Source organism: Sarcophilus harrisii, chromosome 2 (assembly GCF_902635505.1).
Source record: "Sarcophilus harrisii chromosome 2, mSarHar1.11, whole genome shotgun sequence".
Lineage (NCBI taxonomy): Eukaryota > Metazoa > Chordata > Mammalia > Dasyuromorphia > Dasyuridae > Sarcophilus > Sarcophilus harrisii.
The window spans coordinates 556,077,818-556,095,528 of record NC_045427.1 but is presented as its reverse complement, the minus strand read 5'-3'; the positions used below and the strand labels follow the sequence as shown (position 1 = coordinate 556,095,528).

Sequence of the window (17,711 nt, the reverse complement as noted above, 5' to 3'; positions counted from 1 at the left end):
ATTATTGAAGGTTGCTTTATCCCAGGTAGCATGATATAAAACTATTAAAAGCTGTAAACTCATTAGTTACAGGAAGATATGCTTGTAAACTGTGATGCCACTTGAAAATGTGTAACAAGTCACTGAGTCTATGGACTTATTTGGTTCTGTGTGGTCTCAGGCAGTGATTCATGGGCATCTCTGCTGGGTTTTAGGAGAAAGGATGAGGATAGGAAAAGGTATCAAAAGATGGAAGGATACCTTGTAATCTCTGTGCCATTTCCCTACTGAGAAGGATTCTGGTCGTAGAATGTTTAAGCTGGAAGAGTCAAAAATCCTAATGTGTAAAGAAATGTCCAGTTCCTTCAATTTATCGTAGAGAGTAGTCCTGGGGAATCCACTTGTCTGATGATGAACTGGTAGAATTTGGATGACACTGTGTTCTAGTGATCCCTGCTGTAGTGCTTTTTCCTTCTAGGGATAGTAAAAATTCCTGTTCTAGTCATAATTAAGTTTATATCACCTAGATTACTATAATAATGCAATATTTAGGTTATTTAAACACAATCCAACTTTTGCTTTGTTTTGATTAATTATAAAAGGTATTTCTTTGAAATGATTCTTCCCTTTGGAAAATGAGGCCTGAAAGAGGAGATCTCTATGGCCCCCCAAAATGTTAATACTTATAGAATGTCAGGGCATTAATTTTCAAAGACCCTGATATTTCCTATACATATTCTCCTTATTTTAGATACTTATTGGGCTTGCAAACTTCATTTAAAATGTATATTACAAAGGAGATAGGAAGAGGACATATATTTGAAAATGAATGTGATGTTAAAAGGCATCAATAAAAACCAGAAAACGTTTGAAAATTACATATATATTCATGGAGGTGATTAAGTCCAAAAATTAAAAACTTCTGGAATGGGAGTTTTTATTAGTAATATTTGGGAGGAAGGAAAAAATAGTATAAAGAGGTAATTTTGGAGTGTGAAGCACTTCAGAGGCTTTTGTGTAATGAAAGGAAGAAAGAAGGACTTTGGATACTAGAGAAAAAACCCTGGGTGAGGAGAGAGAAGTTCAGTTTGATGGGAAGTAGCCAAACATTTTGGACTTAGCATTTTGCTTATAGCCTGTTGTGAAACTGGCTTCTATGTGTACTGCTTCTGTATCCCATGAAAAATGGAGACTTGGTGTAGATTTCAGAGGCTTATAATAAATGAAATGTCAAATTGTATCTTGTAAACTGTTTCATGAAACAAGTTGTGATACAAAATGTCTGTGTGTGTATGAATCAAAGGAAATCTTTAACTGGGGATCTGACCATATAGGGAGGGAATTAACTACTGATATTATAGGTATAGAAACTAATTCAGCTTTGTCTGGTTTGGGAAACAAACTTTATATCTTTATCTGGATATATCTGTCCATCTACTGTGTCTGGTCATTTCCAAGACGAGGCCTTTTTCTTGGTGTTTCCAACATATCTTGCCTTTTGTCTCTTGATACAACTCAGATAGGAAGGGGAAAATTCAACTGGAAAAAATCTTTGGATCAAGTATCTCTTTTAACAAATAATTTAAGAATTTTTTAACAGAATGTGAAGGAATACTAGTAGTTATTAATAAGAAGATTGCAAAAAACAATTCTGAAATTTTACCTCACATCTAGCAAGTTAGAAAATGTAATAAAAATTGACTATTATGAACATAGGCAGAATTATAGGAAAATAGTCACACAAATGCACTTTGGATGGAGTTGTGCATATTGGTCCAACCCTTCTAGCAATTTCTAATTATTTATTTTTCTTGAGAATCTTACAGTTTAGAGCTAGAAAAAAACATGAAGGCATATGACATTAGAACTAGATGAGACTGTAATCAAAATCTAAATAACATTCTGATTTTACAGATGAAGAAACCAGTCTGCAGTGGTTAAATGGTGTGCCCAAAGTCACATAGCAAGTTGGTGTCAGAGCCAAGGCTAGAGTCCACATCTCCCAAATACTAGTCCAGTGAATGTTTTTTTTTACTCAATACCATGCTGTATAGTGCTTGAATTTTTAAATTAATTACTTATTTCCCTGCCTTAATAAGCATGAAATATTGATGTAGATCATTATTAATGAACATAAATTATTGGTTCTGGTGGAATTCTAGACTATTGGAAGTATTGAAGGGCTTAGCTTGTGCTCTTCTAATTCAAAAATTCAAAATTTTAATTTTTTCCCTCTTACTGCCATTTATCACTATTATTGTGTTGGTTTTCCCTTTACCCCAGAGTCCTTTCAAGTTCACTCTTGCTCTAACTAGGAACAGCTAAATGTTCCCAGACCAGATAATCATCCAAGCTTATTAAATCAGTAAACTAAGATTCACCTAAAATTCAGAATTAATAGACTTTAGCTCAAGTTAAAATTTAAAGAAAAAAATTGGATTTTGTGATTCCCCCCCCCCCCCTTTATTCTTTATAGAATTCTTTTTCATTTACCTCACTTCCATTTTACTTCTAATTTCAAGTTAGTGGGTCCTTTGTACATTTATATTTTTACCCTTTACCACTTCTTGAGGCAGTAAGTTCCATATATTTGCTGCCAAGATCATGAAATTGCACTTTTATTTATTTTTAAAAAACCCACTTATTTTCTAAGGATGTCTTCCTTTTCTAATGGTTTGGGATTTGCTGAACAAGTTTCATATATTTTATGATTTTTAAATCTCCACTCTTTCCTTTTTGGCCCTTCTTGAATATAGAGGGTATTTTTTCGTTTTTTGTCTTGAAGTTTGTTTGTTTTTTTTTTTTGTTTTTTTTTTTTAATGAAGTCTCTGACTTCTTGTTCCTCTCTCTACTTTCCTTTCTTTGGACTTCTTTAAAATTTGATATATTTAAAAGGTTATAGAATTATGAGTCTAAGAGCCAGAGAAGATGCCATTTTCCCAACATCACAGAGTTAAGTGGTAAAAATGGGGATTAAGAATCCAGGTTTAATTTTACTTATTTAAGGGTATCTGTAATATAGTGAAAAGACCTGGGTTCAAATGAAGACTTTACCACTTTCTAGCTAGGTGATCTTAGGCAAGTAACAAAAGATTTCTGGTCATCTCTTTCTGCATTTGTAAAGGAGACTAATAATACACAAGATACAAAAGTTGATTGTGGAACACTCATACTAGTCTATTCAACTCACAGAGTCAAAAGCCATTCTGTGATCAACATTGCCTGCTCACAAATACTTGAGAAAAATAAAGGACTCCATCTTGTTATGCTACTTTTAAAATACAAATAATTTGTGCAAAGCATATTATTTGCTTTCTTTGTTTTGGTTGTTTTGTATTTCCCTTCAATTTTCCTCCCTTTCTTTAGCAGCTTATATGGTGAGGTTTTTTTTTTTTCTTTTGTCCTGGCAAAATATAGAATTTAATTGTTTTCCTCTACTGTTTGTCTTTAAAGCTTAAATTTATAAATTCAGTCTTATACAGATTGAATATTTGCCATTAGTTTGGGTGACTTGAAGTATATTTGCATAGTTAGGCAGGCTAATCTTAGATAGATATGCATAACTGGAAGAAAAAAGGCATGTAGCCCAGATCTACTTAAATATATTTTTCATAAAAATAAAAATACAACTTTATTTAAAATAGCATAGATATTGATTTCTAGTTTTTACCTTTAAGCAACATGATACATAATTTAGAGAAAATTTAAACATGTAGTTATCATTAAGCTTGCTTAAATCCAACTGTTATTAATCACTACTTAATTTAACTGGTTTTTCTTACTGTGTCTTAAGTATAAAATTTTCACTCATTCTTACCCATTTCTTAGAATTTGAAGCATATCCAGGATTTGTGTCCAGCTTAAGCTCATACCCTGCAAATGGGTAGCAGCTCTTCAATTAATCCTTACAATGCTTACTGTTCAATAGCCAAGATTGTCCTGTTCTTCCCTTTAATTTCCTTAGCAACCAACCGATCATTATCTCTAATTGTTCTCTGTTTATCCTAAGAACTTCAAGTCTCTTATCATTTTTGCAGCAAGAATGCTACCTTTTTCTATACAGCTCTGTTCTTCTATTCCTCCATTTTCTTGTGTCTTAGAGAAAATTGGGAGAAACAATAGGAGGTATATGCTTTACTTGCATATGGCAAAATGATCTTTTCCCAACATTTTTATATATTGTACTTATGGAACTTTCCAATTGGAAGATAATTTTCCTACATTTTATAAGATCTCCTGAACAATTTAATTATATATTCTTTAAAACTTGAAGGGAAAAAAAAACTGTCAGTACCCTGGGATTGGCACCATGTAAATCTTCTCTGAGCCTTACTTTCTTCATAGCACCTGTCCCATTTCATTCTCCTTCATTTAAGTAGATTTTTCATCTTAAATTTAGTCTTAAAATAAATGAACCCATAAGAAACTGAAATGAATGCAGAAATAAAAGGATAAAACAGGTAATGAGATATTTTTTTAAACTGTTGCAGTTTTGAGCCACCTGGGCTCTCATGGTTGGTATGAAAGTGGATTATAGTCATTTGTCCTCTTGGGACAAAGGTTCCTTCCAGATGAACAGTTCCACAGCTTCCCTTTTTCATTTTTAATGTTATTATTAATGCTTTTCTTTTTGTTTATATCATTGTTACTTCTTACTGACTTCTCTCTCTTTGCCCAATAGGACATTCCCCTGCAGTAAATTAAGTTTAATGAAGCAAAACAAACACATGGGTCATATCTGAAAAATCTCTTCCTGTATCCTCTTCTATTTTGGTGTCAAGAGTCAAGAGTTGCACTAAAGAATTTGTTGCTTACCGTGTTGATCTATTCTAAAGTCTGTCAGTGTTGTTTTGTCTTTGTTGTGGTCATTGTGTAAATTGTTCTTTTAGTTCTATATCAGTTCATACAGGTCTTGGCAAGTTTTGTACTTTCTTATAGTGCAAAAATACAATGTTCCATTCACACGGCCTAATTTGTCAGACATTCACTTTGTTTCCACTTCTTTCAGAGCTTTTCTTTTTAAATTAATGTAAAACACACAGTTTCTCACATGGGAGGGTTTTTTAAACTTAATTCTATTTCTTTTCATTTAATAAAAATTATTTTTTTATTTCTTTCTCTTTTAACTCTCAACTTGACTAAAAAAAGAGAAAAATTAAACCCTTATAACATATGTAGAGTCAAGCAAAACAAATTCCCTCATTGACACAGGTCCAAAGATTTGTCATTCTGCACCTTGAATCCATTATTTCTATCAGGTGGGTAGCATGCTTCATCATCTGTCCTCAGAAATCATGCTTAGTCAGTGATTTGATGAGAGTTCTTAAATGTTTCAAAATTATTTGTCTTTACAGTGTTATCACTTAAAAATTATTTTGGTTCTGCACATTTTGCCCTGGTGAATACAGGACTGAGCCTGTTTAGAAAGATTTAGAAAATCTTGAATTCAAGTTTAACTTTAGAAACTAACTTAGCAGTATGACCTTGAGCAAGTCACTTAATCTCAGTTTCTTTATCTATAAAGTGGGAACAATAACAGCACACACCTCTCCAAGGCTGTTATAAAGCTCAAATAAGGTATTTATTATGTGCTTTTAGCACACTGCCTGGTTTATAGTAGGTATTATATGAATGTTAACTGTTACTATATTAGAAAGTAGGTTACCACCAGCCCTGAAGTCAGAAGGACTTGAGTTCAAATCTGGTCTCAGACACTTCCTCCTAGCTGTGTGACCCTGGGCAAATTACTTAACCCCAATTGCCTCAGCAAAAAAAAAGAAAGAAAGAAAGTAGGTTACATAAGTCTTCCCATTTCTGTACTATTTTGCCATTTTTTTAAAGAGTGCAATGGTATTCTATTATATTTATATACCATAATTTGCTCAGCTAATATTCAGGTAATGGACACTCATTTGATTTTCAGTTCTTTGCCACTACAAAAAGAACCGCTATAAATGTTTTTGACCACATATGTGAGTTTCTGTTTCCTTTGTTCTCTTTAGAGAATAGATCCAGTGCTGAGTACTGCTAAGTACTGCTAGGTATGATGTATTGCAAAATAACTTTTAGATCAGAGTTCCAAATTGCTTTCCAGAAACATTGGACCAACACACAACTCTACCAACAATGTTTTAATGTGTCTGTTTTCCCTCAGCCCCTCCATCATTTGGCATTTTCCTCCTGTCTACTTTACTAATACGATGTGAGAAGGACTTTCAAAATTGCTTCAATTTTCATTTTTCTAATTATTGGTGATTTGAAGTACTTTTTCTTTTGCATAATTATGAATAGCTTGGGTTTCTTTCTTAGAAGTCTACCTGTTTGAACCAGGAGATCATTATACACTTCAACAACAATACTATATGATGATCAATTCTGATATACATGGCTCTCTTCAAAAATGAGATGAATCAGATCAGTTCCAATTGTTCAGTAATGAAGAGAACCAGTTATACCCAAGCGAAAGAACTGTGGGAAAAGAGTGTGGATGACAACATAGCATTTCCGCTCCTTCTGTTATTGTCTGCTTACATTTTTGTTTTCCTTCTCAGGTTATTTTTATCTTATTTCTAAATCCGATTTTTCTTGTGCAGCAAGATAACTGTATAAATAGGTATACATATATTGTATTTAACATATACTTTAACATATTTAAGATGTATTGGTCTACCTGCCGTGTAGGGGAGTGGGGGGAAAGAGGGGAAAAGTTGGAACAGAAGGTTTTGAAAAGATCAGTGCTGAAAAATTACCCATGCATATGTCTTATAAATAAAAAGCTAAAATTAAAAAAAGAAAAGAAAAGAAATATACCTGTTCATATCTTTTGATATTTATTCATTGAGGAATTACATATTTGAATTAGTTCTTTATATATCTTAGAAATGAGCACTTTATCAGAACAATTAGCTTCAGAGTTCCCCCTCCCCCCAATTAACTATTTCCCTTCTAGTTTTAGCTTATCTATATTGATTTTATTTGCGCAAAAACTCTTAACTTTTATGCCATCATAATTTCCCCTTTTATTTTCTATGACATTCTCTATATATGCTTAGTCATAAACTCTTCCTCATCTATATCTCTGAAATAAAATTTCTGCCTTGTTCCCATAATTTGTTTATGATGTCACCCTTTATATCTTAAGTTATGTATTCATTTATAATATATCTTGATATAAGATATGAGATGTTAGTCTATGCCTGGTCTCTGCCACACCACTTAACAATTTTCTCAAGAATTTTTATTGAATAGTGAATTCTTAGTCACTGTAGCTGGAATCTTTGGGTTTATTAAATACTGATCTTGAGATCTTAAATATTGATCTTGAACAATTTTTTTAAAGTCCAAGTCTAGAGTCATAGATTTGGAATTGAAAGGTATCATTTAGTCTCTCCCAATGCAGATCTGCAACTCCAGTTACAGAGTCTTAGTAGTTCTGTAAAAGTGAAGTAATTTGTCTGAGTCTTCCAGTTTGTGTCTATTTGTCTGAGTCTTCCAGTTTGTGTCTATTTGAAACAGTATTTAATCCAGAATATTCAAACTTGAAGCCAAGTTCTCATCCACTGTCATGTCACTTTTAGTGATGTAATTAATAAGAATAGATTAGCATATGATAATAGTTGGTCTTAAAAGAGGAATTAAACTTTTTCCTAAGAAAAGAAGGTACTGAATAGATTTTCTTAAGGGTAAATTCATGTACATTTTTGGAATGAATGATTTATTTCATACTGGAATTTGAGTCTTCATGAGAGAACAAGAAAATGTAGTGTGGATGTCCTTTAGTCCAGTCTCAGGCTTAACAACCTCCCTTTTGGATTCAGGATCTGTTTTAAAAATAAATATATTTTTCTCCATCTCCTCTTTCCCTAGGAAGCTCATAAAATGGAATTGTTGTCTTTTTATTATGAAACCTTGATGAGTGATTGTTTGCTAGTTTGTTCTAGATAGATGGTCTAGTGTCAGTGTCTAGAGTGATCCTAATCACTGAAGCAAACACTAATTTCATTCTTTGTTTGTGTTATAGCTGGCATCCAGTTTCCAGTCATGGGGGACATGAAAACCCCAGATTTTGATGACCTTTTGGCTGCTTTTGACATCCCAGACCCAACTAGCCTTGATGCCAAAGAGGCAATCCAGGCCACCAGTGAGGAGAATGAAAGTCCTCTGAAACCAGCAGGAATGTGTATAGATGAAGGTGTGTCCTTGACTCATTCAGGGTCAGCTCCTGATGTCCCAGCTGTGAGTGTCATTGTTAAGAACACCAGTCGCCAAGAATCATTTGAAGCAGAGAAGGGCCATGTTAGCCCCAGTCTTTTACATAATGGTTTCCGGGGACCTGAACTTCCCCCAGATCCCCATGGCTTGGGACACAATTATGGGAAATTTGATTCTAGTTTTATGAATGGAGATAATAGTAGGAGTTACTCTGACAAGTTGGATCCACCGAAGTCAGAGCCTTTACCAACATTTAGCCAGTTCAGCCCAATCTCCAGTCCAGAGCCGGATGATACTCTCAAAGACAATGGGTATGGAGAGAAACAGAAGCATTCTGAAAGCCCTTACTTCCCCCCACCATCTGTATACATCTCCACAGGAACTTCAGCCCTGGAGGTGCTTGGGAAGTTTCCTGTTCCAGAACTGAGTATGTTTGATCATTATTGCAAAAAAGAAGAAAAGATGGAACTGCAGGACCACCAGGAAAGTGATCTGGTTGCTAGTGAGAAGGAACATGATCAAACCATTGAGAAAGTGATAGAATGTAAGAAGGAACTGGTAGATGAAGAAGATGAGTTCTTTGAGGAAGCTCTGACATTCAATAATATCCCTGGCAGTAAAACTGGGGACTCCAAAGGTCTTGTCTCTGAGCTGAATGTGTGTTCATCAGTTCCTCCACGACAGCGCCTTAAACCAGCTCATTCTAAGTTGTCTTCTTGTGTTGCAGCTTTGGTGGCCCTTCAGGCCAAAAAAGTGGCTGGTATTTCAAAGGACGATAAGGCTAGTATTACAAAAGAGCATTTAGGACCCATTAGAGAAGGCTCTAAGGGTAGTCCCAAAATGCCCAAATCACCAAAGAGTCCCCGAAGCCCAACAGAGACCACAAAAAAGAGCATCAAGCCTCCAGACAGCCCTCGGAGCATCTGCAGTGACAGTAGTAGCAAAGGATCCCCATCTGTGGCAGCCAGCTCCCCACCAGCAATTCCCAAAGTGAGAATCAAAACCATTAAGACATCATCAGGGGAAATTAAGAGAACTGTCACAAGCATCTTGCCAGACCCAGATGACCTTAGTAAGTCTCCAGTTGGGTCCCCCACGGGCAGTGCCACTGCAGAGGAGAACAGTGTTAGATTCTCTCCACTGATGGCACCGAGGGACTTGCCAGAATGTGAGACCTGTAATATCTCTACCCAAACTGCAGATGACCTTTTTTCAGGGTCTGTTGTGGATGCAAAGAGCCCTCTGGGTGATGGGAAAGGAGATGAAAACATGAACAAGCCCAATGAAACTTCATCATCTTGTCTCAACTCCAGTAACAGAATTTCAAAAGTGACACCTGTGGTCCCTCCACACAGCAAAAAGCAGCAGCAGCAAAATCTGACAGTACCGGCATCTCCTCTGGCTCCTGCCAATCTCCTCCCCAAAGCTGTGCATTTGGCAAATCTGAACCTGGTCCCCCATAGTGTTGCTGCATCCGTCACCGCCAAATCTTCTGTGCAGAGGCGGAGCCAGTCCCAACTAACACAGATGTCAGTGTCTCTTGTCCACCAAGTGAAAAAGGCTGCTCCTTTGGTTGTGGAGGTCTTTAATAAAGTTCTCCATGGTGCCAATCCTGTACCCATATATTCCCCAAACCTCAGTCCCCCTGTTGACAGCAAGATTAGATTGCCATCCAGTGGTTATTCCTGCCTGGAATGTGGGGATGCATTTGCCTTAGAGAAGAGCCTGAGCCAGCACTATGGCCGGCGGAGTGTCCACATTGAGGTTCTCTGTACCCAGTGTTCTAAGACCCTGCTCTTCTACAACAGGTGCAGCCTGTTAAAACATGCCCGTGACCATAAGAGCAAGGGACTTGTTATGCAGTGCTCCCAGCTGCTCATGAAACCCATCTCTGCAGACCAAATGTTCTTACAGCCCCCTGCAAACTCCCCAGCACCAGCACCCCAGCCTCTCCCTTCCTCTCCTAAAGCCAATCCAGCTCCTGGGAGCATCAACCCTGCTGCCCCTGCGATGCCGCTCTACCCAGACCCGCTAAGACTTGTTCGCTATGGGGTCAAGTGTCTTGAATGTAATAAGCAAGTACAGGATTATATAGCCCTGGCTTCTCATTACCAGAGGACAGCCGAGGAGACTGAGGGGTTGGTAAGTGAGCTCTGCAAATTAGACTTCCTGGTTCATCTGCAATAAGTGTGAATAAATGCTGTAGTGACAAGCAAATGGGCATGTAATCTTGGTTTATGAACCCTTGGGGAGAATGATGGCTCCTAATGTAGTTGGCTTTTATTGAGAAAAGTCACCTCTGTGTGAATGCAAATCTGAAGTAACTTACAAGTATAGGTTGTTGATTGTTTCTCTCTTAGTTAAGATTAGTAGTTCTATTCCACTTCAGAATAGTTTTTGATATTCCAGGGACAGTATCTTGGGCACTGCCTCACTGGCCATGACCCAGCTTAGAGCTTTTTTGTTCTCACCTCCCTTACCTCAACTGCATTTTTCTCTCTCTACTCATAATTGCAACAACCTTTCATTACAATAGTGAGAATCTCATTCTTTTGTCTTTCCACTTCGTTGTGGATAGCTCTATTTGATATCTAAAAATTTCATTTCTTCTACTTTTTTCTTCTTCCAGATATTTAGAATATTTCTTTTCTTGGTTTCTTGTTTTTCACTATAACAACTATTTATTTACTATTTCTTTAGTCCCAGGCACATTGTTTACAGAATCACAAATGAAACAATTCCTGCACATAAGGAGTTTACAATATGCTGGATATTGTTATAGCCTAAATATGATCAGCATAGTGTACACATAGTGTACACAGGGATGAGAGTAGAAACTGTGAAGATCTGGGAAGGTCTTATAAAAGCGACACCTGAATTGAATCTGAAGGGAGAGATGGACATTGAGGTATTTATTCCAGCAGTGGAGAATTGTTTAAATGAATGCCCTCAGGAAATTTCTGTTAGAGGCTTTCTCCAGCCTGGCACTTATTGTTCACACTCTCCCTCCTTTGTCCATCATTGACTTTTCTTTGTTCAAAAGAAGAGAAGAATTTGTCTCTGGAACTGAGAGAATGTATTAGCCTTGGATTTTATGAGAAAGTGTTTCATTTCCAAATTAGGGTTGGCTCAGAGTACTTAGGTAGGGATTCAGGCTCAGCATTAGAGGCAGGAATAGGTTGGTACTTCTTTCTTCCATTCTGGAGTCTTATAAATCCATAAATAATCTCTGCCGTTTTTTATGTTTTCCCTAAAACTCAAAACACTTGTAAATTAGTTTCCCTAATTGTCTTGTACGTAGTAATAGTTGATTCTTGGCTGCTTTGACTACTATTTCTCTTCAGTGGCTCTTTGGTTAGGCCATACCTATGACAGTTCTTCTACTTAGAAGGACAGAGAGCAGGATGATCATGCTGGCTCCAGCAGTGAGTTGTCTATAGGTTTTTGTGGTTGATTAGTCTAGAAATTGGGTAGCTTCTAGATCTTTTATTTCTTCCAGCTTGTGTGAGGAAATCAGATTCAGGGAAACTTCAGGGGAAGGAATATTACTCAAATAATGGAAACTAGAAAGGCTCTTGGATTTAGAAGGGACTAATAAAGAAATCTAAAGTGAGGGCAAAAAGCAAACAGTAAATATATTATCTACTCTGTGTAAAGTATGGTGGTCCAGAATTTGGTCTCAAGGTCAAACCAGGAGCTTGGGGGATGAAACATGAAGGCACTAAGGTCTAAAGAACTTTTTTCTCTTTAAGTAGGGAGATAAAGAATTTCATAGTCGGGAGGAACAGTAGCTATCTCATTCAAACCCAGATCTGGAAAAACAACAACAACAAAAACATCCAGTACAGCATACTGAATAAATCGTCCTGAGTCTCTGTTGAAAGCTTCCAAACCATAGCCTGTTCAATTTTGAAGTGTTCTAATTGTTAGAAAGCTTTTTCCTGACATCAGATCTAAATTTGCCTCTTTGCTCCTGGTTCTGGGGAGTTGCTTTTCTCTTGTACATCCTCTTCCTCTTTCTAGATCTGAATCTTTTTTTCCCTGTAGATGAAATCTCCCCCTTTTTCTCATCTATTCTTTATGTGATAGGGACTTGAGTTTCTTTTTTCTTCCATATATACTTTTATCTTTTCAAGGTAGTGTCCAGAACTGAACAGTGCTGTTCTTCAAATGGTATCAAATTTGAATAGAAACAAGGACTACATATTGACTTAGAAAACCACAAATTAGCATTATCTGTGGCCTATTGTATTTTAATTTTGTTAAACTTTTTACAATTACATTTTAACCTAGTTAGGGCCACTTGGAGTGTTGTGGACCTGTATTTTGATCCATCTGTTGTAGATACTATGTGACCTGGACAGAATACTCTGGGACTTTCATTTTCTATTTCTTAGATGACATGACTTTCATTGAAATCTTACAATAGCTTTTTGATTTAGCACAGTCTACTGCTATCTTACTGAATAATAATAATAATAATAATAATTAACTTTTAGCATAGTGCTTACTATGTGCGAGACATTGTGCTAAGGGCTTCACAAATATTTTCTTGTTTGATCTTTACAATTCTAGGAAGAAAGTATCATTCTTATTCCCCTTTGATGAAGAAGAAACTGAGACAGACAGATTAAGTGACTTGCTCAGGTCACAGAGGTAGAGTCTGTGATTGAACTCAGGTCTCCTTGTCTCTAGGCTCATTGTTATTTCCACTATAGTATCTAGCTGCCTAGTTTACTATCTACTAAAACTCTTAAAACTTTTTTCTGACGAACTGTTCTCTGATCAATGGCTTCCTCATGATATGCTTTTGAAATCAATTTGAAATCTTATATTTGATCCTATTGGAGTTCTTCTCCTGGATTCAATCCAGTGTCCTAACCAATCTTTTTGGATCCTTACTCTGTCAGAGTTGGATACTCTGTATCCAGTGTGTTAGGTATTTGGTAAATTTACTGTCCACACCTTCATTGAAAACACTGCTAAAAAAATGCTTCTAAAAAGTACAGGGCTATGCACAGATTTCTGGGACACTACATTGTTAATCTAGTCTTTTTTTTTTTTTTTTTTTTTTTTTGCTGAAGCAATTGGGGTTAAGTGACTTGCCCAGGGTCACACAGCTAGAAAGTGTTAAGTATCAGATCCTCCTGATTTCAGGGCTGATGCTCTATCTACTATCTACTATGCCACCTAGCTGCCCCTGTTAATCTATTCTTAAACTGACATTGAGCCATTAATGACTGGACTGAATCCAGGCATTCAAGCAATTCAGAATATGTCTAATTGTACTGTCATCATTTAACACATATCTTCATCTTTCTCACAAGAATAGCATAAGATGTTTTATCAAATGCTAGTTTATTGTGTATCTGAAGTGACCCAGATAGGCTTAAAGTTCAGCACAGATCTTTATGAAATCCAACAGAAAAAGAAGAGATTTAGGAATGAATAATATTCCCTGGGCTAAGAGGGAAGAGAATCTTGTTCTACAAAAGGCTAAGCTACTCTTTAAAGTAGAAAAAATTAATTATATTGGTATTTTTTGTTTTTACATTATCTTTATTCTTAAGGAAAGTGCAACCTGGAATAAAAATTCCTGATCAATAAGTCAGAGGCACAATTAAAAGATAAGAGAAGAAATTTTGAACTGGGCAAATCCAAGCAGATCAACTTAATATTTATTATTTTGCCTCAGACAGCCCATTTGTTCAGAGTGGAAGACAGACTCTTTACTGATGACACACTGCTGTGATTCTTTCTCTTTTTACCCCCCCAGACTTGCCAGGTGTGTCAAATGATGCTACCCAATCAGTGTAGCTTTTGTGCCCACCAGCGCATCCATGCACACAAGTCTCCTTACTGCTGCCCAGAATGTGGAGCACTCTGCCGCTTGGCCTATTTCCAGACCCATGTGAAGGAGAACTGTCTGCACTACGCCCGCAAAGTGGGTTTCCGGTAAGTGTTGCTGGACTTGTACATCTCCTTTTCTTTGCAGCTGTAACTTCTGTCTAAGCCTGGGCCACCCTTTGCTGCTTTCTGGAATCTGGATTTGAGAGATGTTTTAGGATCTGACTCTAGAGACATTGAATTATGGCTGCTCTCACATTTGGCTTATGAGTGGCATCTGATGGGTAGAGCCAGGGATAGACCTGTTTCTTGGAAGAGAGGGTAATTGTGAGGGACTTGTTCTGCCACTTTCATAGCCACTTACACTGGAGAATGAGGTTTCTACATATGACTGACTTAATTATCTAAGACTCTGCTTTTAAGGATCTCTCTCTGGATTGGGCATTTTTGTTTAATCAGGAGGAGGAGGAAAAACAAAGAGAAGAGAGATGGTTATGTATGGAAATAGTTTAGTCTTTTGTTAAAAGGACATTTGTTGAAAAATGCATGTAGTCCATTAAAAATTGTTCTTATGTAACTAATGTCATTGTTACTTTACATTGATACATTGTGTACAACTTAGTTTGCTTATAAAATTATGTTTGATATGTAATGGTTTTAAGTATCTATCAGCTCTGCTAAGTGTTCTGACTGTAAACCCACTGTTCCTTCCAGTATATTGTTTTGCATTTCTAGATATGATTTTATAGTAATAATTCATTGTATGGTGATGATGATTTTGACAGTAATTATAAATCTTTTAATGTAACCTGCTTTTAAATATTACAAAAAATTCTTAAGCAGGAGCCTTATGTCAATTTTTGCTACTTTATCAGAAGTAAGCAGAATGTTGAATAGAAGAAAATCCACATTCTCTAATAAAAGCAAAATATCTTATCTTGTTTTTTAATTGCTTTCTAAAGTGCTGTTAGTGTTACTGGTCTTCCATAAGATAAAGCAGATGCAAAAAATTGTTTTCAGACAAGAATCCAATGTAGGAAAAACCTAAATATTAAGTACAGCTGTAATTATATAGAACTTATGTTTTATCACTCTCCATCTCTATCAATTATTTGCATTTCTTCTGTGTTTTTATACTATATTTTTATAATCCTTATGGATTCCATAAAGCTAGAATCCATAGGCCAGATCTGAATTAAGATTTATGTTTATTTTTTCATTGATGTATTGCCAAATTCTTTTTACTTTATACAGAAGATAGAGTGATCTGAGATTATTGAAATTTCATAGAATGTTGTATAAAGACTTTGCTACTTCTCTTCTAAGTAGAAGGAATGTCCTTGGTAGAATTCCAGACCAAATGCCTGATTTTAATTTTTCCTCTACCAACATTTAGAAGGTACTATTCCATATCATATCTTAAATGGGCTGCTTATTTTGTATTCCAGTCAAGTGCAATAGCAGTGCTGCATCATTGTTGATACTTTTAATATTCTTAATGAGTTCAGATCAACAGGGCCAAGTCACCTTCACAATAGGTAATTAAAGAACCTTTGGTTTTGATTTTGAACCATTGAAATGATTTGAACCATTTTGAACCAAAGACCATAGTAGTCTTTGAAAGATTGTGAAGTATCAACAACAGGTATCTGTGAGGTGCTGTGCCATGTGGTGAAGATGCAAAGGCAAACATGATATTGTCTCTGTCCTTTAAAAGTTTCTGAGAGTAAGTGTATTCAAAATAAATATAGAGTTCTGTATGGAGAATAGGAAAATTGTCTCAGGATCAGAAAAAGAAGTGTTTTTGTCCTCTTCTTTCCCTTGTCCCTCCTCACCAATATTTTGCTTCTGACCACCACCTCCCTCAATCTGTTTTCTCTTTTGTCAGTCCTTTACTCCTTTCTTATCCCTCTCTCCTTCTACTTTTGTTCTCCTATTAGTCTCTCCCTTTACTTTCCCTTGCCTTGATTTTCCAAAAAAGAAAAAGGAAATAAATGGAGTCTGTAATACAGTACATGCCTATGAATATGACTTTTATTCTTATAGTTTTAGAAAGTATTTGAAGGGATGGCTAGTGAACATCTAGAAAAGGAAGCAATGATCACAAAAGAGGTCCTGTCAGACTAATTTTATTTTTAAAAAATATTTTTTCAATTAACAAAAACATTTTCTTTTCTTTCTCCCCTGCTATCTCCCTCCTACTCCACTGAAAACAAAGAAAAACAACCCTTGTAATAAACATGCTTAGCTTTGTAAAACACATTCCTTCCTTTGACCATGTCTTTAAAAAATGTCATTCTTACCTGAATGCATCATCTCTCTGTCAGGAGGTAGGTAACATGCTTCATCATTGGTCTTTTGGAATCATGGTTGGTCATTACATTGAATAGAGTTCTTAAAGTCTTTCAAATTTGATTGCCTCTACAGTATTTTTGTTATTATATAATTTTTTCTGATTCTACTAATTTCAGTCTGCATCAGTTCATATAATTCTTTTTAGAATTTCCTGAAGGCTTTCACCTTTTTTTAGAATCCAGTAGTATTTCATTATATTCATATACCATAATTTGTTCAGCAATTTCCCAGTTAACAGACATTCTCATGGTTTTCAGTTCTTTGCCATTACAGTAAGTATTTTTAAAATCTTATTTTATTTGAAAAAACAAAATAAGAAAAAAACAGAAAAAGAAAACAAAAGAGAACACTGTCAGGTTCCCAGCCTTAACATCAGGGAGGATTCAAAATACATAACAACAAATTATCAATCAAGAAAGTATATATTAGTAGAAGAAATTATGTTCATAAATGTCCATTTCTTCTTTACTTCCTTGTAAATTGTTCTTTTGTTTTCTGTTACGCATGTTATTTATTTTATTCTTCTTTCCCCCTTTCATACCCCCCCCTTTTTTTTTAAAGAAAAAAATACTATAATTTGCTATTATCTAACCTCCCCCCTACCCAAAGATCTTTTTCTTCTTTCCTTTGCTTCCCCATCCACCATCCCTCTCCCCTTATTTCTTTATAGATTTTGGAGGGTTCTATACCCTTCATGGTATATATGCAGTGTTGCCTGTTAAATTCATTTCTGGTGTGAGTAAGTTTCACAACTACAAGCCCTCCTCCCTCCTCTAATGCCTGTATGTATATTCTTCCTCTGCACTTCATTTGTATAACATAATTTCTGTTTTTACCATAACTCTACCAATCTTTCTTTTGAGCCACCCTATTGTTGTGAATCTTAAACATATAATATACATTTCCCATGTAAAAAAACATAAACACATTGTCTTTGAAATTGATCTTTGATATTGGCTCTTATATGTTAAATTTTCTGTTAACTACATATTTGGTTGATAGAAGGTCCTGAAAAATCTGCAAGTTCGTTGAAGCTCCATTTTTTTCTCATTCAATATTATAGATAATTTTGCTAGATATGATATTTTTGGCTGCAGACCTAGTTTGATTGTCAGTATATCTACTGACATCATATCTGATTCCAGGACTTGTGGTCTTTTACTGTAGCTGCTGATAAATCCTGTACAATTCTAATTGTAGCTCCAGCATATTTTAATTGTTTTTTCCTTATTTCTTGCAAAACTTTCTCTTTGATCTGGGGGTTTTGAAAACTTGGCAATAATACTCCTGTGTGTTTTCCACAAAGAATCTCATTGAGG

The 17,711-nt window shown here is 35.7% G+C and overlaps 1 protein-coding gene across 2 annotated transcripts in view; it reads left to right on the top strand.

Annotated features, from left to right (window-relative positions):
- ZNF592 (zinc finger protein 592) overlaps window positions 1-17,711 on the top strand; it is a 65,008-nt gene that overhangs the window by 32,862 nt on the left and 14,435 nt on the right. Inside the window, exons 2-3 of one of the 2 annotated variants that reach the window (XM_031955693.1) lie at window positions 8,000-10,332; window positions 13,967-14,145. In XM_031955693.1, coding sequence (XP_031811553.1) covers window positions 8,020-10,332; window positions 13,967-14,145 — 2,492 coding nt within the window. In that variant the 5' untranslated portion in view covers window positions 8,000-8,019. Of the gene's footprint in view, window positions 1-7,999; window positions 10,333-13,966; window positions 14,146-17,711 lie in introns of those variants that run through there. The other variant, XM_031955694.1, reaches the window with a different exon arrangement.